General features: G+C 43.5%; 1 protein-coding gene across 36 annotated transcripts in view; it reads left to right on the forward strand.

The window, feature by feature from the left end:
- The window catches only part of SORBS1 (sorbin and SH3 domain containing 1), an 86,611-nt gene that overhangs the window by 45,686 nt on the left and 15,877 nt on the right, over positions 1-25,048 (forward strand). For 16 of the 36 annotated variants that reach the window (XM_054071059.1, XM_054071063.1, XM_054071064.1 and 13 more), the window contains 10 exons: positions 2,712-2,795; positions 9,950-10,015; positions 10,591-10,692; positions 11,980-12,029; positions 14,874-15,049; positions 18,867-18,952; positions 20,448-20,615; positions 22,050-22,096; positions 23,784-23,898; positions 24,009-24,134. In XM_054071059.1, coding sequence (XP_053927034.1) covers positions 2,712-2,795; positions 9,950-10,015; positions 10,591-10,692; positions 11,980-12,029; positions 14,874-15,049; positions 18,867-18,952; positions 20,448-20,615; positions 22,050-22,096; positions 23,784-23,898; positions 24,009-24,134 — 1,020 coding nt within the window. Of the gene's footprint in view, positions 1-2,711; positions 2,796-9,949; positions 10,016-10,590; positions 10,693-11,979; positions 12,030-14,873; positions 15,050-16,619; positions 18,138-18,863; positions 18,953-20,447; positions 20,616-22,049; positions 22,097-23,783; positions 23,899-24,008; positions 24,135-25,048 lie in introns of all 36 variants that reach the window. The other 20 variants (XM_054071048.1, XM_054071049.1, XM_054071052.1 and 17 more) reach the window with 4 other exon arrangements.

Here is a 25,048-nt window from a genome sequence, read left to right on the forward strand (position 1 = left end):
CCACGTGTCTAAGGACATTGTCCAAAATGCTTCTTGAATATTGGGAGGCTTGGCACCATGTCTACTTCCCTGGGGAGCCTGTTCCAGTGCTCCACCGCTCTCTGAGTGAAGAACCTTTTCCTAATATCCAACTTAAACTTCCTCGACACATCTTCCTGCCATTCCCTCAGGTCCTGTCATTGGTCACCAGAGAGAAGAGATCAGGACCTGCTCTTTCTCCTTCCCTTGTGAAGAAGCAGTGAAATGCTAAGACGTTCCCCCCTCAATCTCCTCTTCTCCAGGCTGAACAGACCAAGTGACTTCAGCTGCTCCTCATACAATTTCCCCTCTAAACCCGTTACCAACTTTGTGGCCCGGCTCTGGACACTTTCCAGTAACTTGATATCTTTTTTATACTGCTGCATCAAAACTGCACACAATAGGTGTGGAGCAACGCCAGAGAGGAGCAGAGCAAGACAATCGCCTCCCTCACCCATCTGGCAATGCCGTGCTTGATGCACCCTAGGGTACGGTTTGCCCTCTTGGCTGCCGGGGCAGACTTGTGGCTCATGTTCAGCTTGTCATCGACCAGAACCCCCAGATCCATTTCCATGGAGCTGCTCTGCAGTCTCTTGCTCCCCAGTCTGTCTGTCCATCTCGGGTTGCCATGTCCTAGGTGCAAAATCCAGCATTTACCCTTGTTAAACTTGATGTGGTTGGTGATTGTCCAGCTCTCCAATTTGTCCAGATTACTGTGCAGAGCCTGTTTGCCCTCAAAAGTGTCAAGGGCCCGCCTAGTTTCATGTCATCAGTGAACTTGGTTAGTAAACCTTCAAGTCCTGCATCCAGGTATGACAACTCCATTCCCATGGTCCCTCCTGGAGCTAGATTTCTGCTAACTTAAGTGCCAATTTTGTCTCGTGGTTAACAGCCAAGATTAAGACTTGTTGCAGAAGGTGTGCTTCACCTCTCTACTTCAGCCATTGTGAAAAGTCTGACATCACTAGTGGCACTGTTTACATGTTCAGACTTCATCAGATACTTAATCGAGCTGTTGAATTGGAGTCTAAAAGCCACAAGCAAGGCCATCATCAACATAGTTGAGAAAAATTCTACAGAACCCATCAAAGTCAAGAAAAATGTGATAGCTATGTTACTTCCAGTGTTATTTTTTTGAGCTTTAATTCCAAGCCATTGATCATTGAAGAAAGAAGGTCTTGAAATAGTGGTTTGATGTTCTCCATCAGTCTCGCTAAATAGAACAGTAATACAGTGATTAGCAACCAGATCTTTCAAGGGGGCTGCAGGAAATTTACATCTATTAGTAGTCACACACAGAGCTGTGACTCTGAGAATCCCAATCCAAAACCATTTCAGAACAATGAAGAGCCTCCCGTTGACATCAGTGGATTTTTTGGTTTATGTAAAGGCAGTTGTATGACAAGACGAGCACAAGATGAGCAATAAAGAAAAAAAGAAAAAAAAGAAAGAAAGAAAGAAACATTGCTTCTATTTTGCCTTTAAGAACTAGTCAGATCTTTCTCAACGCCACTGGAGATCAAGCATGATGTAACCATTTCTTTCAGATTGAAGCATTGCCCCTCTTTCAGCATCAGTCCTGGGCTCTTGTCCTAGAACTTATTTTGTGATGCCTAATGGCTGTGGGAAAGTCTGGGATGTCTCGCAAAGCCCCACGTTACTGGGAACTGCCTCCTGCCTCACCAATGCCGTCACAGAATGATTTGCTTCAGGACAGTTTCTGTTGGCCCTCTATGCATGTGTGTGGCCTAACATGGATTGTGATGGAGCACTTTGGATCACATTGGCTGATCAGAAATAATTTATTTATATTTTTTGTGTGCTGAGATCCGTTTTGTCTAAGGGTAGTTACACTGAAATGCAGTAGTTACAAGTGTCTTTTGGGGAGTGGCACCTCATAACCTTCACCAATGGACTTTATTCTGTTATCTGACCAATAGTATTTTTAAACAGCTACAACAATTTTACTTTTTCTGTTTCATTAAAACAGATTGTGTAAACAAAAGGGAATTTCCTTTTCAGCTGTACTGTTTTCTGTCCTGTCTAATTTTCCTTTGTTGTAGTTTTGTCTGATTCTCTAACAGTTATTTGTGAAGAAACAAGTAATATTGTCTCTCTATCCATCCCTTCAGAGATCTGTCAGGGATGTGCTCTCCGATTTGTGTTCCCTTTGATTTAGACAACCACCTTTCATTCTGTTTGCAGTGTGTAGAACAGGAATTCACACATATTCATGTGCTGCTAAAGATGCAGTATTTGATTGAGGTCTAGCTGAATCTATTGTTTTTAACCAAATGAAGATTAAAACCAGCTTTATAAGTACACGCAGCTTTGAACTTAGTGGAAGTGTCTGTCAGTAGATCTGAGAGAGTGGTTCACTCCCAGCATTTCCATTGAGTCTCCCTGTGACTCTGGGCAAGCTGCATAATCTCTTTCTGTGTGCACCTCCTGATCTGTAAGATGCAATTCGTTCATATTCACGTTGCTCACAGTGATGCCATTAGGCTTAACTGATGAAGTAGTTCATGGCCTTTGTGAGAGAGGTGCTATAGAAATTCCAAATTATAAGGCGAAATATCTACATTTTAGAACGGAAACTATGGAATCTGCATCTCTAACAGTCTCTTTCCGTGTATTCTTTGCATAATGTTATCCTTCTCTTTCTTCCATTCCCCTATCACCAACTGCTTTAGACTCGGGATATAAGCCCAGAAGAGATAGATTTAAAGAATGAACCTTGGTATAAATTCTTTTCGGAATTGGAGTTTGGGAAACCGGTAAGTTTGATAGCTGCAGTAACCAATGAAGTCAACCTCCCTATTTTTTTTTTTAATGATTGCCACATCTCTTTGCTAGGCCCTAAACCTGGAACAGCTGCTTTACTAATTTAAAATGTGATTGTTCATAACATCATCCTGGTGTTGATGTAAAGAAGCCGTTCTGTGACCATTTTAAGTATTTTGAAGCCCTTCCCTACCTCCTTCCAGGCAATATTTTTTTTTCACACACCATACTTCAAACTGCATTTTTGTTGCTAATATTGGAAATAATGCCCTGTTCTCATTATTATAAGTCCATTTTCAAAGCCACTTTTCTCTCTCTGCCTAAAAAGATCAAGGATGGCTGATAGGTAGCTGTAAGTCAAGGAGAATAATTTATTCCTGGTCTTGACTGTAGGTCAGTCATTTCCACCTGTTCATAAAGAGATCATGACCCCTTTTCCTGCATATTTCCTTATGCATATAGCTGCCCATTGCCTAAATGGAATCTACCACGTGTTGAATAGCCCTTGCTAACCCTGAAACCAAAGAAGTCTGAGAACAGTGTGGTGTCTTTTCAAATTGAGCTGAGTTATGTGTGTGGAGGAAGGAAAAAAAGAAAAAAACAAAAACCTTGATTTCCTGCTCTGGAAAAAGATGAAGCAAAGCGTAATTATTCAGTAGGACAAAGGACATTTTGAGGGAAGGAACACATCAGTGGTCATGGCTACTGGAAAAATGTGACTTTTAAAGCATTTTATAGCCTGATTCTTCATTAAACACTGTTAACTCAGTTATTAAATAATGTTCAATAAGTTACTTTTACTGCATCAGAGGATCAGTATCAGCTTCTCACATCTGTTCAAGTATGGTGGTTGTTTCTCCTTGAGGTCAGTTGTCAAATGCCCGTTCGCACTATTTTTGAGTGCTGCTGAGATTTCTCTGCGCATTCAACAAAAAAGAAATAAGTTTTAAGCTTCTGTACTAGCTTCAAAGGCAACTGCACTTGGATATTGGTTTTCTTTAACCTAGTCGATATGACAAATGTAGCTGCCTGAGGTTGTGTGCCCAGTCTGATCACATCATAGAAATAGTGTAATTTTTGCTGAAAAACAAACATGTACAGTGGTTGGGTGGTCCATTCTGTCATAGAAAACAATGTTTTATAGCTATTGAATGTCCATCCTAAGCCAAAGAAGGTGCTTCAACTGTGTTTGAGATGAGACCCCCTAACTTTTAGGCAGTAGAATTCAGATAATCCCACCTCACTGAGGCATTTAAGTGATGTCAGTATAAGGATTTAGCCCTTCACCATTTGACATGCTGTAAGGTTCCCACAAAGTGAGAAGAAACCTGCTTCTCTTTGCTGCTATGTAATTAATATCCATGTGCTCTTGCAATTAATGAAGATTTGTCATCTCTGTGATTCTCCTAGTTAGTGTAAGTTAATGGAAAATGTGTCAGAGAAAGGGTAACATTAAAGCCCTTGAGCATTTCTAGAAGTGAGGGTCTTTAGAAGCATATATTTGTGCTTTCAGTCATGCAGCCTTGGCTTTAGTTCAGAAGAGGGCATCTCAGGCTACACCAGCAATCTATCTCTTGTTCAGCAGTGCATCTTTTCTGGTAACAAGTTCCCCACCTTGCTCAGGGCACTGTTTCTAAGGCCTGCTTTCTTACAGCTTGCCCTGAAATTGTATCCCATGTCAACTTGCTCTAGCTCCAAAGCCATAGAACCATACTCCCTGATCAGCTACGGCAGTCTCTGTACTCTAGCATCAGGCACTCGAATGCCATTTCAGACGTTTATAGCTAGAAAAGCTCCCTGTGAGCTTCACTACCATAGCCAAAAGAGCATGCTTTTTGTAGCTTGGCTCATTCCAGTCGTGAGACGACCAGATTTTGGTGACCAGCTAGTGGCCAAGTCTTATACCTAACCAAAGAGTTTCAACTGATGTTTGCTCGCACCTGACATTTTTAAAGATTATCTGTTTGTCCCAGCTTCTTTTCCAGTAGTGGAGATAATGTATGCTTCTACCGGCATGCTTTCCCCTGGATTTCTGACTTCATTTGCAGCTCTGTGATGTTGGCAGGAAACACCCTTTCTGAAAGTGAGCACAGGGTTCTTGTGAGGCTGTGGGTGTTGCTCTCCAAAGACACCAGAATGAGCAGGATGGAGCTTCCCCCACTGAGGAAATAACACGCGCTTACAAGGGCACCTGTAGTTATGCTTTGCTGGACCAGCATCCCAGATGCATTTCTGAGCAGTTCCATGGACAGACACACGTCTGGGAGACAGGTAGATCAGTCTCTGCAATATGGATGCTTTTTCAGTCTGCTGCTGAGACTGAATCTGTACATGGTCCTTCCTTCTTTCCTCTGGATCCATGGCTCCACAGCTCCATGGAGCCATCCACAAAACTCAGCATTCAATCAGTCTAGAGCTTGGTTGTCTTCTGCTATGATTGTGACATGTATGGACACTTCCTCCCAGCCCTTCCCACGACAGCACTGAGTAAGCTCTGTGCTATAAATGGAAAAGGAGGAGGCTGGGAAAAGGGGTGCACGTCCTGCCTTCTCACCTCCTTCCCTCCAGTTCCTCCCTCCAAAGATCAAACCTAAATCTTTGCAACACCATCTACCTCCACCCACCCACCGACCCCCCGCAGCTGCTGAACTGATGGATAAGAAATAGGTAATTAGTGTTTTCATCTACACAATGGTTGTCTGAATGTAAAGTGGCACAGGTTCGAGCTACAGATCCAGGCAGTCTAAAGAGGGATTTGGGCCAAGACCCAAGTGTTGTAGCTCAGTCTCACCTTTAACAGACTGACGCTTAGAGATTCCCTGTCAGTGACTCGGAGACACTTCAATAATCCAGTCAGAGAAGGCAGGATGGACGCATAGGATGATACTAAGCTTGCCAGCCAGCAGAGGTTATTTCTGACAAATAGTCATTGTGGGGTGGGTTGGGGGCATGTTCTCACCAAAAAACTGCCATGGTTTAGCCCCGGCCCAGCTAATTTTGGCAGCTGAAACTGTGCAGTTGTGCTCCCAAATCCCTATTCCCCACCCCCACGGAAAGGGGAAAAGTAATATCAGAGGAAGGAGAATTGTGAGTTGGAAACTGAAAATACAGCTTTAATGAAATAATAATAACAACAACAACAGCAATGCTGATGAAAATAATTAGAAAGTTATAGAACATGTACAAATATATATTATCACTCCCCCACCCCTTGATGACTGTACATCGCAGAAGACGCATGATCTCTTAAGATTATACCAAGTATGACATATATGAGATGGAGTACTCCACTGGTCAGTTTAAGTTCACCTGTCCTGTCTGCCACTCCTTGACAGAGTGGCCCTTTTTAGCTCAAGTATGGCCTCGGTTAGTATAGGAGTAAGTATAAGCATTGGGTTTTTTGCATATCAATGCCTTATCACTTCTAGGGAGGAACATTGTCTCAAGAATGTGCAGTTAGCTTTGAGAGAATGAAGTTACTGAGAGCAGCTGAGTTAGTTATGAAACTGACTCTAATTTAGCTCAAACCATGTCATGTTATTCCAAGGACCAGTCAATTGGGAATGAACTCTATTCCCTTTATAAGGGCTGAAGGTTCGCCAGCCCAGCTGAAGGGCATTTACACCACTGCACGCAGCATGGGCAATGAGAAGGAGGAGCTGGAAGCTGTTGTAGGGCCACGTGACTACGATGTCATTGGCATCACGGAAACGTGGTGGGATGACTCACATAATTGGAGTACAGCCATGGGGGTATAAACGCTTCAGGAGGGACAGGAAGGGTAGGAGAGGAGGTGGTGTAGCCCTCTATGTTAGAGAGTACTTTGATACCCGTGAGCTCAACTACAGTGAGGAAGGGACTGAGTGCCTGTGGGTTAAAATCAGAGGAGCCCACAAGAAGGCAGACATTGTGATGGGAGTCTCTTACAGACCACCCAGCCAAGAGGAGGCAGCTGACGAGCTCTTCTATAAACAGCTGGGGATGGTCTCTAGATCACTACTTCTTGTCCTCATGGGAGACTTCAGTCTTCCAGATATCTGCTGGGAGTACAATACAGCAGAAAGGAAGCAGTCTAGGAGGTTCCTGGAGTGCGTGGAAGACAACTTCCTCACACAACTGGTGAGTGAGCCGATGAGGGAAGGTGCCCTCCTTGACCTGCTGTTTGAGAATAGAGAAGGCCTTGTGGGGGATGTGACGGTTGGAGGATGCCTGGGACTAAGCGATCATGAGATGATAGGTTTTCAGTTCTAGGTGAGATGAAGAAGGGGATTAGCAAAACAGTCACATTAAACTTCCAGAGGGCAGACTTTGGACTGTTCAGAAGGTTGGTTGGCAAAGTCCCATGGGAGACAGTCCTTCAGGGCAAGGGAGCCCACGAGGGCTGGGTGCTCTTCAAAAATGAAATCCTAGCAGCTCAGGAGCAAGCCATCCCTGTGTTCCGGAAGAGGAGCCGGTGGGGGAAAAAAACAGCTTGGTTGAGTAGAGAGATCTTGAGAGGCATCAAAAAGAAGAGGAATGTCTATTAGCTTTGGAGGAAAGGGCAGGCGTCTTGGGTGGACTACAGGAAGGAAGTGAGATCGTGTTGGGAAGAAATCAGGAGGGCCAAGGCCCAACTAGAAATCAAACTCGCTAAGTCTGTGAAAGATAATAAAAAATCTTTCTACAAATACCTTAACAAGAAAAGGAGGACTGGGGAGAATGTTCAGTCCCTATTGGATGCAGAAGGAACAACAGTGACAGGGGATGAAGGCAAGGCTGAGGTACTTAATGTCTTCTTTGCCTCAGTCTTTAATAGCAAGGAAAGTTGTTCCCTCTGTGTACAAGCCCAGGAATTAGAGGAGCGGAATGAGGCTCCCATGATCCAAGAGGAGGAGGTTAGAGACTTGCTTGCCCAGCTAGATGCCCACAAGTCTATGGGGCCGGATGGGATCCACCCAAGAGTATTGAAGGAGCTGCCGGATGTCCTTTCCAAACCCCTATCCATCATCTTCCAGAGGTCCTGGCTGACTGGGGAAGTTCCACTAGACTGGAGGCTGGCTGATGTTGTGCCCATATACAAGAAGGGTTGCAGGGAGGATCCGGGGAACTACAGGCCTGTCAGTCTCACCTCAGTGCCAGGGAAAGTCATGGAACAGGTGATCTTGAGTGCTATCATGAAGCACATGGACTTCTTGTAAAGCCTTTGACACAGTTTCTCACAGCATTCTGCTTCAGAAACTGTCAGCCTCTGGCCTGGACAGGCGCACACTCTCCTGGGTTGAAAACTGATTGGATGGCCCAGAGAGTGGTGGTCAATGGAGTTAACTCCAGCTGGAGGCCAGTCACAAGTGGGGTTCCTCAGGGCTCGGTACTGGGTCCAGCTCTGTTCAATGTCTTTATCAATGACCTGGATGAAGGCATTGAGTGCACCCTCAGCAAGTTTGCGGATGACACTAAGCTGGGTGGAAGTGTGGATCTGCTGGAGGGTAGGGAGGCTCTGCAAAGGGATCTGAACAGGCTGGACTGCTGGGCTGAGGCCAATGGCAGGAGGTTCAACAAGGCCAAATGCCGGGTCCTGCACTTGGGGCACACCAACCCTGTGCAGTGCTACAGACTAGGAGAAGTCTGGCTAGAAAGCTGCCTGGAGGAGAAGGACCTGGGGGTTGACAGCCAACTGAACATGAGCCAGCAGTGTGCCCAGGTGGCCAAGAAGGCCAATGGCATCTTGGCTTGGATCAGAAACTGTGTGACCAGCAGGTCCAGGGAGGTTATTCTCCCTCTGTACTCGGCACTGGTGAGACCGCACCTCGAGTACTGTGTTCAGTTCTGGGCCCCTCACCACAAGAAGGATGTTGAGGCTCTGGAGTGTGTCCAGAGAAGAGCAATGAAGCTGGTGAGGGGGCTGGAGAACAAGTCTTACGAGGAGCGGCTGAGAGAGCTGGGGTTGTTTAGCCTGGAGAAGAGGAGGCTGAGGGGAGACCTTATTACTCTCTACAACTACCTGAAAGGAGGTTGTGGAGAGGAGGGAGCTGGGCTCTTCTCCCAAGTGACTGAGGACAGGACAAGGAGGAATGGCCTCAAGCTCCGCCAGGGGAGGTTCAGGCTGGACATCAGGAAAAAGTTTTTCACAGAAAGGGTCATTGGGCACTGGAACAGCTGCCCAGGGAGGTGGTTGAGTCACCTTCCCTGGAGGTGTTTAAGGAACGGGTTGATGAAGTGCTGAGGGACATGGTTTAGGGAGTGTTTGGAATGGTTGGACTCGATGACCCAGTGGGTCCCTTCCAACCTGGTGATTCTATGATTCTATGTTTGTAAATAGAGCAGATGTGTTCTGATTTCACAAAGTAAGAACAAAGTCTCTTCGAGTGAGAGAAGCATATGTAGTGAAATGAGGACATTAGCATGGCATTACTTGGATAGGTGTGTCAGGACAAAGGTCTTTCACTTTGAATAATCCTCTATGATATTTACACATGCATCCAGACAGGAAAATCCTATATTGAAATTGGCACCTTCACCTATAGGATGAATTTTAAATAAATAGTTCCCAAACTTTCCATCAAAACCTCCCATAAACAGCCTCAAAAACCAGTGAAATAAAAAATAACAGTTCTGCATTCTCATTGCCCCATAATGCCACCACTGGAAATTCAGCCATTTGTTCACATGGTATGTATTCATAGTCTGGTGGGGTGGGAAAGATTCTCCTTTTTCTTTAGCAAAAGTTGTTGGTTTACCCTTTCATTTTGAAAAGAGGAATGAGCAAAACAAATGCTTTTTGTGACTGCGTGTTTTTTTCCCCATTTTGTTTTGGTTTTGCATTAAGAATGCTTTAACCACCAGCCACGGGCTCCCTCTGAAGAGTCCGAAAGTCCCTTAGAGTGCCTTGCAAAAATAAAAATTTCCTCAAACACTACTGAAAACAGCCCCTCCCAGACTGCATGTATGCTCCCTTTTACCTCCCATGATCTCTTGATGTTTTTGCTATAGCGTATTTATCCCTCTTTCTATCTCTCTTTCTCTGTTGTGGTTTTTTTTTTTAATTTCTTTTCAGTGTTGATGCAAATCCCCTATTGTATTTCCCCTCCGTTCTAATCCAGTTTCCATAATCTCTGTGATGTCTTTCCTTATCTTCATTTCCTCATTTCCTTCCTCTGCTTTCCATCAGCCTCCAAAAAAGATTTGGGATTATACTCCTGGAGATTGCTCTATCCTTACTAGGGAGGATAGAAAGGTAATTGTGTCTCACGTGTATTGTACTACAGCATCTAATGTGTGTGTATGTGATTGTCTCTTTTTATTTTTTCTTTTTGTAGCATTGCTTGAGTTTTGTGTGCTATGAATGATTTTTTTTTTAATTGGGCTTCAGCTCATTAGCCTAACAATTAAGTAGCTAGTAAATTGATTTAATAAGCAATTATTAAAGCATAATCAACCATAATTTAGAGTGGTGGGTTTGCTATCTTGACTTGCAATGATAATTATACTAACAGAATATTGCATACTGTTACAATATCTTTTTTTTTTTTTTTTACAGGTGGGTTTTATAAATTTTTGGTTTGTGGAATTAGATTCTAGCAGGCCCGTGCACCTCTTAATTTTCAATGTTAAATGCCTAAAACTATTTCCTCTGTAGTGATTGAAATGTGATTAATTACTAGTGAATTTCTGTGTATTGTGCATACTGTCTTTGGGTTTTTCTCCATTAAAAAGGCTAGCTTTTTTTTTTTTTTTTCAAAATTAACATTCCTTTGGTTTCCCCTAACCCTAAGCATTATTTTCCCATTCTTCTTCTCCTTCTTTAACCAGACTGATCTAGAAAAAGACCTCTACCTTTACCAGACTGAGTTAGAGGCAGATTTAGAAAAAATGGAGAAGCTTTATAAAGTGCCACATAAAAAGCCACAGAAGGTATTTCCTATTCTTTTTGTGCTGCCAATCCCTGTTTCCAAACTCTCTGCTCTAATTTATTCACTGCTGGGTGATTATTAAATGAGGTTGGGATATGTAACGGTTCTGGCTGTTCTCACTGCATGGCTTGCTGCTTCGCTGTTGGAATTAGTAGAAGGTGATGCTGAGAATCTGCCTTGAAATCCATTTCAGATACAGTGATTTCCTCTCCGTTCCCTTTCAGCTGCTTGCCACCTCCGCCCCCTTTTAGCGTTCCAGTATGTGCAAAAACAAAAATGCTCTATTTTCCATGTGAATAGGCAGCAGCAATCAGCTTAAAATTCTTGGTTGGTGTCACGTCATCATATTGTGCCTTTCAAGCGTGTTGCCATCTACCCTCCCTTCATACAAGCCCTGCTCTCTGCGAGGAGCACACGCCTACCCAAGATTTGAATATACCCAAGAGATTTTACACAATTTCCCTTGTGCTGTGCTTGCTGTGGCCTTCTAGGGCGAGTCAGCTGCTGCTGCTGTTTCAAGGGTCTGCAGAACCTGAACCATGAAATGATAGATTAATTAGGTAACATGCCTTTGGTTTTGTTTTTTGGTTTTTTTTTTGAAGCTACAACATTTCACCAAGACTTAAAAAAATTGCTTTTTCAAACCCAAGATTTGCTTTTTCTTCCTACGTAGGGATTCTCAGATAGATGAGGGGGCACAAGGTAGAGCATTGCTTCTAAAAGTGCCTGCAGTTTTTTACATAACATGCCGAGGAAGCGTTAGATGGATTTAAAGCAAGTGGATAAAAAATGGCTTTTGCTATTGAACCTGTGCAGCTGGCATTGTTACACTTCAGTAAGAAAACTGAACTGGAAAATTGCTTTTCTTGGTAATGCTTTGGTAGTTTTTTGAATGCTGAAGAAATGTAATATCCTTTTAAAGCTACGGCGGGCAGTGAACAGTCGGGGGGAAAAGCTTGGGGAAATAATTATGAGCATGTGTCTCCTGGTCGTGGCCCAGCTGGTTATCGCTTCTTGCTTTTTGCTTTAATCCTGGTGACTCATTTGCAGACAAAAGAACAGGCACTGTGAAAAGGCATCAGCTGTGCTAAAAACTTGTCACTGCTCTGATGGAACTCAGGAAAGTTGTCACTTTTCTGCAAAGATATTGACAGCTTATATTGCATTTTGACTTAAACTGAATGTCTCCTAAAGGCTAATGCTCAAGCAATAGATGGGAAATTACTTGAGCGAGCCTTTTTGTTTCTCCTCACATGTAAGTGTTTGGACTTTGTTTGGACTTTTGCAGAATACATCAGGTGTGACTCCTCTGGAAACCTCCACAGACCATTCATCCTAGTAAGTTTTCTGATTGCTTTTCATGTCGCTTGCAATCTGAAGGCACATAGGACAGAGTTTCAAGTGTTGGAAATGCATTGACTTTGTTTTTTGGTGATAGATCTATACCAATGCATTTACCATGAGAATCATATGTGTATGTTAGGCGAGTCCAGGTACAATATCTACTCTTTGATCTGAAATTAATTTTGAAGTGATTACATGAGTGATTGCATTGTCTAGATAAGAATTTCTAATTGCTCTGGGCAGGTAACTTCCAGAAAAAAAGCAAACAGACCTTTAACTCCATCTTGATGAAGTTTATAAATTGATTGTAACTTCATGCAAGTAACTTTACTGCATGGAATACACAAAGTGTGTTACTGTTACACGTGTATGATAGATTGGCTCCTGTTAGATATTCCCAGGATGCTGTTGATGAAAGTCAATGATTTGCCAGCTTCCAGAAAGAGAACAGTGGTAACAGTAATGATATTTCTCAAAGATCAAGTGTGGCACTGCTTTTCCGGAGGGATACATAATAAGCAGTATGCTGTGTCTAAACGAGTTGTAAATGGAGCTGTTTTGTTTTAAAGGAGAAATAAAAAAAGTCCAGAGCAAGATGCCGAGCTGTGCTAAGTTTCTTGAGCCACGGAGCTAGCTCCTGCCGTGAACCTGCTGCTCCTTGTAATTGGACTGAGCGTTTAATGTTGTCTGTAGGAACAGCGATCCCCTCTGCATGGATGTTGTGTCGTGGAAAGTCATGTTCTTCTCCAGAGACGCATTAAGATCATGTGTGTTCACTGGCACTCTGGGGCTGCCTTAGAGGTCTCCTGTACTTCTTTCAAGTCAATTCCCTTCTATCTGTGTTCGTTCTGCCAGGAAACACGCTCACGCACTGCTGCGGTTTGCTGGTTGCTCCTGTGACTGCTTAGGGTTTTTTTGGTAGGGAGAGAGCAATAAAATAAATGGGAATCTCAGAGATCAGCATAGAAGAATAGCTTATGTTTGCCAAAGACTAGTAGGGTTTCTGCACATGGCAGCACTGTCCGTGCCCTTTCTGATGCTGTCCAAAGCATGCAGGAGTGCCAACATGGAGCTAGTGTGGAAGCAGCCTGGGTAGGCTGGGAATACACACCAGCGAGGCCCAGTGGAGTTGAGCATTCTTCCCTGCCTTTCTTTTAGAGAGTAGGGAGAAAAGACACTTGGACTTCATTGTCTTTGCAGTGTTGCTCTTTCCTCAGTTTACCTGATTCTGATCTTGCAGACCACCTTGGCCCCCATCGTGCTGCTTGCTGGCAGCAATCGGTAAAGGAACTCTGCCAAATGCTTCCTCTCTCTCCCCAAGGTGTATTCCCAAATGATGATGATTTTAACCTTTTGGTTAAAAGGAACCTCAGGGCAGTCATTATTCCCTGCAGCAACTGGAAGGGCTTCCTTCTGAACTTGACAAAGAGAGGTGCTGGGGTAACCTCAGTAATTTGCAGCAGCTCTATAGCTGTGAGCCTGTTTAAAATGTGACAGTATTGCCTTTCTCTTTCATGGTGCTTTTCCCAAGGTTTTACTCCAGAAAGTAATTTATGGAATCGCATGTGACCTAGTTTTCCTTGTCTGGAAACAAATCTTCTTTGTCTTCCAGACATTGTGTAATTCCACCTCCACAGCCAGTACTGTGATGTATTTGAAAGCTTTCTCTTTACCTCAAAAGTACAATGTCTGTCTAAAATAAACAGATGCGTGTACAAATTTATCCATAACAAGCAGCTTAGCCACAATCAATTCCACACTCACATAAACCGCAATCACTCCTGGATATGAGGATGTAAACCAGCTTTCAAAATGCTTCCATGCATTGGAAAATACCTATTTTTTTTTTCCCCTAAGATTTTCCAGCAGTTATGCTTTGGCCCCAGAATAGCTTTGTGTGAGACTGTATCGTATTCTGAGGAGCCTGATAAGAACCCATATCAGATGAGCAGAACTTTTAGGCAAGCATTGTCTGCTCAGCAACTCTTTTGTACCTAGAAAGACCATTTATACAATATCATTGTCAGTTATTTTTTTGGAGAGAAAACAGTGAAATCTAGAAATCAGGTTTGGGGATATGGTTGCACTTAGATTCATGACTGAGGAAAGGGTTTTGCAATAAATGTCTACTACTTAAAGGCCTAAAAAAAATAAAATTGTACTAATTTTAACAACTTTTTTTTCTTTTAGTAGACCTACATGATAGACCTACAGTTCAGGATTTTTCATTCCCTGTAGTAGAAACCTGAGGCAAAGCTGATCAGAACTGTGCACATCTGGGAATTTCTTTGGCATTTAGAACTGTAGTACCTATAGCCCCATACTATTGCTTTTCTGCGTGGTCCCTCACTGAGAAATTGCTCTGGGAGTCTTGAACAGTGATGTTAACTGGGAAGCTGCACTGGTTGAGATGAACTCCCGAGCAGCTGTGCTTTGTAAGCAGGGGAAAAGGTATGACTCGAGTTTAATGACAGAGAACTGGGAGCTGGAAAATATTTACGCTACTTCCAGGTAGCCACTGAATTTCTTTGTGTCTGTGAAGCGATCGTGCCTCTGCTTTCTGACTCTGTTGTCTCATCTGTAAAATAAAGGAGTGCTTTCCTGCTGCCTGTTTTCTGGAGGACTGAGTTGAGAGAGTTCCCTTAGGTGGAGAATGCTATGGTATTGCCAAACATAGAACATTATTGGACCATATTCATAAACTTCTTCATTCAGCAGTAGTTCCTCGTACATAGTCTATTCTGGGTTCGCATGTGCGGTTTTCTCGTACTTTGCATGAAGCTCTCAGCAAACAGAAGTGACCCACTAGTGTCTCTCGCCCCTTTTTGGGTTTTCCAGCTCCACATATTCACCCAACCACCATGCAGTGAAGAGGGAGTCAGAACCAGGACTGGTGGATCCTGCTGGCTTGGAGAATGAAAGGCAGATTTACAAGAGTGTGCTGGAAGGTGGAGATATCCCGTTCCAGGGGCTGAGTGGTCTCAAGAGGCCTGCCAGCTCTGCTTCCACAAAAGGTAGGTGGTCAGGGCACTAACGCCTTTTGCATTCTGCACAGACTGTTAAAAGCCAGGTTATATGGGGCAAACTGCTGCCAGGTTTAGAGTTCTATTCAAGGCAGTTGAGGTTTCCTCTACCCTTCCTCTTCGCAGTCCCGAGTTTTTGCTCCTTTTTTTCTCTCAGCCCACACTGGCCAATATTTTTCATGAACTCTTCGATCCAGGTTCCTCTTCCTCTTCCTGACAGGGACCAGATCCCTCCATCTAGCACTTCAGCCACACCTTCGTTGAGGCTTCTTAGGCTGGCCTTGCTATCCATCCGCTCCCACTGCCTTGCCATGCCAGACCCCTTACGTGCCTTTTCTCCTCTTGCTGTTGCCGTATGTCAGCAGGCCACACCATCTCTGCTGGCCTGGCTACCCCGGTGTAGCTGGTGCTGTGTGCTCCCCAGCCTCCTGCCTGCAACGGGTGCACAGAGAATGCATGGGACACTGGGAACCAGCAATGTCCTGCAAGCTCTGAGACAGAGAAGCAGCAGAGACCACTGCATTTCCTCCCCTCTCCTCCCATCGTGGTGGGCTCTCTAGAAGATGTAGGATGAGGAACAGCCTGACTCCCATCAGGCAGTTGTATTGGGGAAAACCACCTTCAACCTAAAAATGATTTGAGATGGGGAGAGGACTAGGAAAGGAATGTGTTTGGTTTCTGAACTGCTCTCCCTGAAAATAGTAGATCACACCAAAATGATCTCTCTCTGTCTCAGACTTCCAGCTGTCTTTCAGCTGGTATTATGTCATGCTTGTAGGACAGGGAGTCAAACTGGATCTGAACAAAATAATCTGTTCAAGCAGTTATTGTTCCCCGAACTGCAACTGAACTTGAACGTTTGACATTTGAGTTTGAACTCAAATAGGAAGCATACCTAAAAAAAGCTGCAGTCAAAGCTGAACCCAGACTGGATCTGACTTTAAAAAAAATAATATCCAGATCTGACTCCTTGACTTTAAAAGTAAACATGGCCAACCACAGTGAAGCACACTCAGCTTATTCCTAGTATGGTGAATCTCTAAGCAGGCAGCTCTTGGGCTGTGCCAGACGATATGGCCTGCTTGTGCTAGCGCTGTAAGCCATCAGTTGTCTTCTCCCACCCAGGAATAAACTGTTTGGCAAGCACTGTGGTGACACCATATTAAGTGTGACTACAAGCTTGCTATTAAGCCATTTTTGTGATGGTCATGCCTCTGCATTCTTACTGACACCCTGATGCTACCCAGAGTTCAGCTGCCGTTTCCATGGTGCCGCAGATTCCTTTGAAGCCTATAATGCTCAGCACTTTTTAGGAGGATACCTTCAAAGTGCTGTAGAATGGCTTCTGGCCGTGCTTCTCATTTTAGAAGCATTAGCAGCACTTCTCCTACTCATGTAAGCGTGGCTTGTTGTGCAGTTTCTTCCTGCTTTTCTTTGGTTTGGAATTTTATTTCTTTAAAGTGCATTTTGTGAAATCCAAGCATATTCTTTATCCTTTCTCAATAGCTTTCTAGCACTTAAGCTAACAGGTTGTATTTATTTTATTCTGCATGCTTACCAGTGGATCGTAAAGGTGGGAATGCTCATATGACTGCACCCTCTTCAGTTAATAGCCGAACCCTTAATGCTAGTCATACTGGTATGTCAGGTCACACATGTAAACATAAGAAGCCCTTATCAGCTGCAAAAGCCTGCATTACTGAAATCCTCCCTTCTAAATTCAAACCGAGACTAGCAGCTCCAGCTGCTCTTGTGCAGGACAAAAAGGGTGTCTTGCTGTCTCATGAGAAGGCTCAAAGCTGCGAAAACCTTCGTAGCTCCATTGCCTTGTTTGATAATAAAAAAGCTTTCGTGGTAGATGTAGGGGAAAGCATGGAAAACATGTTGATGAAGTCAAAACAGGAGTACGCCATCAAATCTGGCAGTACCATGAGCCTTCAGGAGTACGGCACCGATTCTAGGAAAGGCTACTTGTTCCCTGCCTCCAGGAAGAGCGGGATCGAGTTTACAGTGCTGTATAAGGACATGCACCAGATCAACCGGTCCAGGATCCATTTGGGCGCAGTCTCCTGCAGCGTGAGGGATATTGCTTCTCAGTTGGAGAACGAAGCAAAGGACAGGATGGAGCACAGCGTTAGTCGAGAGGATTCAGAACAGATCCCCAAACACACCGTTTCCTCTCGTATCAGTGCCTTTGAGCAGCTGATCCAGAGATCCCGATCCATGCCCTCACTTGACTTTTCTGCTGGACAAAACAAATTCACCACTTCTCCTCAGTCTAAAACTTGTCTGAGTTCTGCCTACTCTGCAGAGTTTCTTCTGGATGTGCCAAAAGCACACCAAGAAGAGACGGATGCTGCCAGCTTGGCAGAAAGAGTCTCCCACTCCTGCAGCAACATGGAGGACACGGCTTCGAATGTCAGTGATGCCATCCCTATGGACACGCTTTCAGCTTGCATGGATGAGATAGATCTCCTCTCAAATGCATCCAATGACAGCAGCAGCAACAGCAGCAACCTCAATGGGCCTCAGAAGCATAAAATCAGCAGATGCAAAGGTGCATGCCCAGCTTCCTACACCAGGTTCACTACCATCCGAAGGCATGAGCAGCAGCAGGTCTTCAGGGACCCTGATTCCAAAGGGGATGTCTATGGTGATAGACACATGCTCCCCAGAAATGTCTACCTAATGAGCCCACTCCCCTTCCGACTGAGGAAACCCTTCCAACACAAATCCTGCAGAACTCCACCCCCAGACTACCTTGGAAGCCTGGCAGTGCCCAGCCCTGAGAACCCAGATGACGCTATACAGCTGCAGGGGAGTGTAGGAGAAAGAAGTCACCACTCCCAGCACCAGCTATGCTACAGAAGCAGGCCTCTAGCCCCCAGGCGCCTGTCTTCATTTGACATTGTGGAGAGGCTTAGCTACTTCCCCACCATGGGATCTAGCCGGGATAGCTTCATGGGCCGGGCTGACACTCCAGACTCCTTAAACAATGGGATCCCTGTTCCATTTGCCCTCTGTCACAGCCTGGACGCAAACAACAATCCACAGAGTGAACTTGGGATGTACCTAGGAGGTGGCTTTTTTGTGTACTTTACCAGTGTCACTTCATCTGTCTTCTTGCTTTCCTTTTTCCTCCCCATTTTTTCTACAAACCTTGCATTTTTACTCCTCACCCTCCATACCCTGATTCTCTCTGTTTTTTCCCCTAATGTGTCTAACATCTTTTGCTTGTCTTGCTGACCATTTTTGTTCAGGACTAATTAACAGCTGCACTTCTGAGAAACGATTTCCGCTGCCTTTCTGTCACATTGAGTTTAGTTTGTCTCTCCAGCAACCACAGGGATGCAAGAATCTCAACATGAGATACTTCTAGTCCTATATCATTTGCACACATGGGAATATAAAACAAACACAGATTATTTGCCTTAAGGAGCAGTTTCTCAAGGTCTAGTTGTGTACGTGTGTGTGTGTGTGTATTAGACTTTTCTCAACAGTAAAATGCCAAATCATACTTTGATGGCAGCAAATCTTTTCTTCACAAAGTCTTTCTGTGTCTTTACTTGTTCTTGTACCATAATTTTCTCTCTGGTTTTGGATCTTTGTTCATAAGCACAGCCCAAAAGGGAAAAAAATGAAAATTGATAAATTAGCAACATCTGATTGGCAATTTGGTCAATGGCAATTCAGAATCCTTACTGTCATAATGGAAACAAATTGTTTAAAAATATCTATTTTTTTTCCTTTCTGGTTTTGCTAGATAAATCCATCTGTATTTTAACTTCCTTATGTTGTTTTGAAGTAGATTCAGAATCACCAAGGCATTTTGCACCAGTTGATTACATGGAAACCCCAGAAGAAATTATCCGCAGACGGCATGATGATAAAGAGGTAATGCCTTCCTTTATGGCTTAATAACAGCGGTAGCTGCTTCACATACAGGAAATACAGCATTCAGTTTTATAGAAGGACAGCTTGTTTGTCCATGGCTATCTATATTGGAATGTAGAGCAACAAGCTGGAACTAGTATGGTTTAATTTTAGTACTACCTCTACCACTGATTTAATGTATAATATGTAATCCAGTTCAACTTTTGCTTAAAATGTACCTGATAGGTCTTATTGACTGCACAAAATTGTATATGGGGGGGCTTAAAGCATGTAAGAAGGTCGACGATGTGTGGGATGGATACAGCGTTCCAGTACCTGCTATTATTCTATATATGACTTAAGGTTTTATTGTTCTCCAAACAAGACACTTGAGTTGGTGTTATTCAGACTGGTCAGAACAGTATTTTTCTTGAGGGACTCCTCGGATTTTGAACAGAGAATGTAAGGTATTTTAAGCTATCAGAAAGTGTGAAGTTCCCCGCAGCGCAAGCTAGAATTCCTTATGGTGTCTCAAGTCATTGATGACAGAATGTAGCAGTCCTTTCTGAAATGGGTAGGCAACACTGGGACAAGGCAAAATAATAGGAAAGCCGCATAGAGTTTTCAGCACTGACTGTATTCAAGCTGAGTTAAATAAGTTATAAAGTCATTGCTTTCCAGGAAGCTGTTACTTTTCACTGCCTGGGAGAAAAAAAAAAGTTGTTTTTTTTAGTGTTAACTTCCTATGTTCAAATAAGGTTTATGTCTGCTCTGAAATATGGTAAGACCTCCTTTTAATTCCTGTGTGAAAAATGTACTTTGCTGTCTTCTCTCATGAAACAGTTAGTAATCTACCCACTTCCAAAATCGAGCGCGAAAACTCATTTAAGAGCAAAACTCTAAATTCACTAAGGCCTCCTAGCTTCAAATGAGTTAGCACAGAGCTGAGCTTTTCAGCCTACAGTCAGCCCCAAAAGGTGGAAGAATCTTTCTGCTCAGGTACTCAAGAATGCACATTTCCATTACTGTGTCAGAGGCTTTGGAGGTCCAAAATAGTTCTTTGGAATTTGTTTTATTTAATACCTGAAGGTGATGAGGCACTCTCCCAAGCTCGTTGCAAAGCTCAAGCTGCCTCGAAACTTATCTGTGCAGCTTGATTCAAGTCTTTTGGAAATCAGTGAGAGAAACTTGATTGAAAGGATTTTGCCCTCTGCATTATCAGCAATCTTTATAGAAGCTCCCAGGACTTGGCCAAAACTTAGAAAAACTCATTGACTTCCATCAGCTTTGGATCAAATGCTCTGTATGAGCCAGATTTCAGTTATGCTATAATGATGTACATTCTATGGTTGCAAAACAAGAGTATTGTGTAGTTACTAGAATCAGTATTTTATGTTGAACTGTAAAATCCCTATTTGCAGGGACCTCAGGTGTTTTATTTAAGTCACATTTATGGCAGCTTTTGAATGCCTTTAACTAGATGATTTACTGCCCATTTTATGCAATTTTATGGCAGAAAATTTTAGAGGACCAGAGACGGCTTAAACGTGAGCAAGAAGAAGCTGATATTGCAGCTAGAAGGCACACAGGGGTTATTCCAACGCACCATCAGTTTATCACTAATGAGCGATTTGGGGACCTCCTAAATATAGACGATACAGCAAAGAGGAAATCTGGGTCAGAGGTCTGTTTTAGCCACCTCAGTCTGCTGCTTGACCCAAAGCAATATTTGCCTCTCACAATGCTGTGCTTTAGGCCAACATTAGCTCTTCAGAGAATGTCATTTGTTGTTTTTATTTTTTCCCACCTTCCCTTTTCCCATTCTGGCTTCATTTAGATCTGCTTTGACTCATGTGCCTGGTTAAATTAATTGATACCTCTATACCAAGCTGCATACATTAAAGCATGCCTGCTGAGAATTGCTAGTGCACACCTGTGATGCATGCCTTTAAATATCAGCTACTTTTAGTAATCAAAGGCATTCTACATCTTTTGCATCATATTGCTACGTTGTCTTCTTGTCTGTGCCTTGTGCTTAGGAACTTCACATCCTGTTGATCCTGGCCATCTGACTGTCTCGTAGGGGATTATTTTAGAAATGAATTGTTTCTTCTCCTCTTGAAAGATGTTTAATGTCCTTTAAAAACAGTTGGGAAAAGCCTTAGTATGTTTCCCTGAGGACAACCCAATTAGTCTTTTCTGAAAGAGACAAAGGAGGAGGTAGACAACCCCAAGGCACTTTCCCTAAGTGTTGGATTCTACTTCAGTTGTCTTGGACAAACGTCTTTCCTTGCCTTGGGAATCGCTGATGGGGCTCTGGACAGCAGTTCTATTCCCCCAGAGGCCCTTCACAGCAGTGGGGGGTGAGGTGATCACCACCATGGAAGGTGGAGTATACTTATCTGCCCTTTGTTTATGTAGTTTCAAATGCTCTTGGTGCCACATCAATGTGGTTATTTATTTTACACTGTATTGCTGAAATGACTTTAAAATTTCCTGGGTATTTTGTGGCCACTAGAAAATCAGCCAAATAAATCAAGCTTTAAAGACTAGGCCTGCTGTCAATGTCCTCTTTGGCTTTATAGCCACTTAAAAATTTTTTTTAGACATGTGCTTAATTTATTCATATTTCATTCTCACCTTTGTCTCTTTCCTAGCAATTTATACAGAGTACATGAGTCACTTAGCAGGATTCAGCGGTAATAATCAATATGAGCCACATCAAATGAAATCCTACTGTTTTTTTCCCAGCTGGTAATTTTTGCTTTTCCATTCACACGTCTATGGAAATTTGGTCCTGGAGCCCCAGCAATTGTATTTACTGGAGCAGCTTTCATTCAACAGACTTTGTCTCATGTAAAAGTTTACTGCTGTTAAATCCATTTCCTGTAGAGCTTTTAATTACTGTTATACCAGAAATTGGCAGTTTTGCCCTGGTGTGACAGACATATCCAGCATGTTTGGACAGTAGTACCAGTTGTGCATAAGCTTGTAGAATACCTGCATTCAATTTCTTCCCTAGACTAATGTTAGCTATAGAAGAGTTCGGGTGCATTTCCTCAGATGAGGGTTGAAAACTTAGTTGTTGCTTTAATGTGTTGATTTTTTTGATCTCTAGATGAGACCTGCTAGAGCCAAGTTCGACTTCAAAGCACAGACGCTAAAGTGAGTACAGTTTGTTACTACTGTCTTGAATGTTATTCCTCTGGTTTTTCCGCTAGGATGCAGCATTTATCATGTGTTGTGCAATTCAGTTCAGTTTTTAGTAGTGTCCTTCAGCAGCAGCTCAAAGGAAAAGTGACCATAACGAGGCAGGGGCAAGTAAATATGAGTCATGCAGGTTGTGTTATCTGAAGGACATTTAGGGAAATGCCTTCTTTCTCAGTGCATTTGTATCCCATGTGGTTCTGGGGGCAAACACACATTCTTTACAGGAACAAGTGAGCCCTCTGCTCTGAGGGTGCTGTGGGACACTGCTTTGGCTCGTGTTTGTCCCCACACCTTGTAAGCAGAATGGCTGCGTGAGACCTCTGTCACTGCCGTTGTACTGGAGATGGAAGGCTCTTGTCACTGCCCTTGGGATCCGATGTAGGAGATGGAAAAAACTATGTTAGTCTAGCTCACTGCGTAAAATCTGCCATATAGAACGTTCAGAACAGCAACATCCTTTTCACTGTGCTAAGCATAGCCCAAAGTCAGCGAGGGACTTAAACAGACGCCTAGCTTTAAGCATGTAGGTGTGCGCTTGACTCACAATTATCCTGATTCAGGACCTATAAGGGTACAGAGTGGTCATTGCTTCCCCGGCATCTGTGGATAAACCAACAGATGTTTTCTGGTGGCGTGGCTGTACCTCCAAGCCCTGTTGTGATTCCTTGACTGAATCACACGGCGCTGCTCATTCTTTTTGAGGAACATTGCTGTGAAGAGAAAGCCCAGAATCCTTTCCCTCTGCATGAGCCTGGAAAAGCTCTGATTTTAACATTGCTACAGAGGGAAGGAAGAAGAACGGAATTTAGTGAAGGACTTGCTGTTTTTCTTCTCAGGTGCTAACATTCTGAGTATATTTTGTTGTACGTTCTATGGGTGATGATTTCTAATGATTTATACAGCATCCCTCCAGCATCTGTAATAGACTGAGGCAGATGTAAGGTCAAACTGTTGTGTTCGTGAGCGGAACATACTAGCGTGCCAGACAAAAGTAAAGGAGAGCTTGTGAAAATTGTGTTAGGAAAGGCTGAGTTGGTTGTTTTCATATGGGGACCAAAGTAGTAGGTTTGTGAGCCTAGTACATGCTGCCCATGGTGGGCATTCCTGAAGCTGCAGACATTCATAATTTTAAAACTGGAGACTGTAGATTGAAATCCCGGTTGTGGGCCCAAGTGAGGTCAGTGGTTGCACAACCAAAGGCTGGCCAGAAGGATCAACACTAGCATGTGAGGGGGTTCATCTAATCAGCAAACTAGCTTCTGTTAAAATCATATGTCTCTTTAGAAGGCACTTGTGACATGACTGGTTTCAGAACAGAATCGGTGCACTGCTCTCTGTATCCAATGTGGAAAGCAGCCAGTGGCATCTTCTGCTTGAGTTTGACCCCATTGCTACTGGAAGGTATGTGGTTTGTAGGACACCCATAGGACAGCTTTTTTGACAGGATGCCCAAAGAGTAGGAGAGGCTCTGCACGTCACTGTTTGAACAGGGCAATTGTCAACATGCAGCTTTCACTTTGAGTGGAGCATGATTTGGAGCAGCAAGTCTGATGCAGACCTTGGTACCTAGGGATTGCTGGACAGAAAAAGAACAAGTCTGTTCTCCAGTGAAGTTCTGATGGACTGCTTGTGTTGTTAACAGGGAACTTCCTCTGCAGAAAGGAGATATTGTTTACATTTACAAGCAAATTGACCAGAACTGGTATGAAGGCGAACACCATGGCAGAGTTGGCATCTTCCCACAGTCATACATAGAGGTAGTAGCAGCTTTCCTTGCAAGTGTTCTCTTTGCCCACTCCCTTTCTGACAGTGACAAGTTTATAGGCTTTTTGTATGCGACTCATTTGATTCTGTTTGTTCATTCTAGCTTCTCACACCAGCTGAGAAACCTCAGCCCAAAAAGCCATTACCTTTGCAAGTACTGGAATATGGAGATGCTGTTGCTAAGTTCAACTTCAATGGGGATACCCAAGTGGAAATGTCCTTCAGAAAGGTAGGACTTCTGTTGTGCTGATTGTGCCGCTTAATGAAATCTAGAGAAACGCTGAAGTAATTTGCAGTTTCCAAATGCAAGCTACAATAAGATGGACTCCATATTAAGGAAGGATTTTTTTCTCATCACCTGTGTTTTTACTCCATTGTTGTTATGCAGTGCTGCAGGTAGGCTGACTCAGGGATAGCCAATTGCTTCCTTAATGCTACTTGAGAAGATACGTTGAGCATAAGTGCTGGAAGACTGGCTCTGCAAGGCAAATTACGTATTTGGTGATGATCTCCGCTGGAGATATACACAGTCACCTGAGAATGGCGATATAGAAAAGAAGGAAACTGGGTTCACCTTCCTTCATACTACAAGCCAAATCATTGAGCACAGGCAAGCAAAGTTCTTGCAGTATTGGAGTAATTGGCTAGTCCTGACTGCAGAGTGAAGGGATATAGGACTGGGTTGTGTAGTGGCTGTTCAGAGCGAGTCAGCCATCTTTAGACCCAAGTAGCAGCATTTCTCCATCTCCACCAGCTTTCTGTTATGATGCTCAGATCTGATCTTGTACATCTTCTCTTTTAATTGTACGTGAAGGTGGGGCTTGCAGTTTATATTAAGGTTATCTGAGAGTCACTTTATTTGTCAACAAAACAGGAGAGAGCTTAGAGAGACCTAGTTTAAACTGCAGACCTGTGCGTACTCCCTGTACACCATATAACCCTAAGAGTCTCATGGTCAGCCTGAAACTACTGGTGACCATTTTTTTTAACTGACTTTATCAAGTAGGGTCTTGAAAATGTGAGCATAAATGAGTGAGCGTAACCGAGTCTGCAGACAGCCCAACTCAGCACCAGAAGATTTGCATTTCCTCCTTCTCTGTACTGAAAAATATCATTACCACTCAGAGATTTAAGAGTCAGGAC

Source organism: Cuculus canorus, chromosome 7 (genome assembly GCF_017976375.1).
Source record: "Cuculus canorus isolate bCucCan1 chromosome 7, bCucCan1.pri, whole genome shotgun sequence".
Taxonomy (NCBI): Eukaryota; Metazoa; Chordata; class Aves; order Cuculiformes; family Cuculidae; genus Cuculus; species Cuculus canorus.